The sequence below is a fragment of the Perkinsus marinus genome, assembly GCF_000006405.1.
Source record: "Perkinsus marinus ATCC 50983 genomic scaffold scf_1104296929212, whole genome shotgun sequence".
NCBI classification, from domain to species: domain Eukaryota; phylum Perkinsozoa; order Perkinsida; family Perkinsidae; genus Perkinsus; species Perkinsus marinus.
In genome coordinates, this window is record NW_003216551.1 from 1 (window position 1) to 942 (window position 942).

General features: G+C 53.5%; 1 protein-coding gene across 1 annotated transcript; it reads left to right on the forward strand.

The window, feature by feature from the left end:
* Nucleotides 1-358: 358 nt before the first annotated feature.
* On the forward strand, nt 359-688 carry Pmar_PMAR018112 (hypothetical protein; the record flags this gene model as incomplete). The annotated part of the gene is made up of 2 exons (XM_002787910.1): nt 359-455; nt 504-688. Coding segments are annotated over 2 exons (282 nt in total), but the record flags the coding sequence as incomplete, so codon positions are not given.
* Nucleotides 689-942: the final 254 nt, after the last annotated feature.

A 942-nucleotide genomic window follows, 5' to 3' on the forward strand; every position in this document is an offset into this window, starting at 1 on the left:
CCTCCCTAGCCGCGGCTGTTGCTTGGGACGAGTATACAACCACAATACCATACAGGACTTCGCTAAGGCTGATCGTCAGGCCATCGTTGTGAGTGTCGTCGCCTAATTGTACCGTCCCCGTCCATTTCTAAGAACAGGCTCTTCCCTGGACCAGATCCTTTCAACAGCTCTCTCCCCATCATCCAGCCCAGGCCCCGTAGGACCACAGGGTAGCGCAGTCTGATCCTGGATCACGCCTCAGTTACTCTATTTCATCGTCATTTGTTATGCTGATCTCAAGAACTTCAAATTCACCTACAACTGTGCTGTCCCTCGCCTCGCCTTCAAGACTCCCCTCGTTGTCACCTCAGCAGCACCAATGATAGCAGAAGCTATCGACGATGATGCCCTGCTCGCCCGACTTACTGCCGAGATGGTCCTCCTCCGCTATGAGGACAACACTCTGTCCAATCTCAGTAGAGCCTATCATAGCATCGTATAAGACGCCTCATTGTGGTCGTCAGGGGATATGCCAGCAGGCCGCCTGTTGGAGGTCCTCGTCCTAGTGGCCAATCTGCCAGAACCTAACGCTGCCACTGTGATGCTCCCGTGGTATATGTCCACCCTTCTAGTCGCTATCATGACCCGCTTCAAAAGCACTGTTGATGACTCCATCACCTTGAGGCTGGTCCATCAGCGTGGATCGTCCGTAAGGATAACAGTGGTAGTTCCTGGTGATGTAAGATACAACTACCACTGTAGTAGCTGCGGCTATGCTCCTATTGTTTCAGCTCAATGCCTGTGTGGAGCGCGTACCAGGATGGATAGCATTTCCTGGGCCTCAAGGCAAGCCTACTGTGACCACCAGTGAGTCCTCATCGTTCTTAGCTTGGGCTCATCCCCTGCCATCAGCTCTCGATCTGAGGAGAGTGATGGACCCAGCAGCGTTGGCGGTCTCTGCTA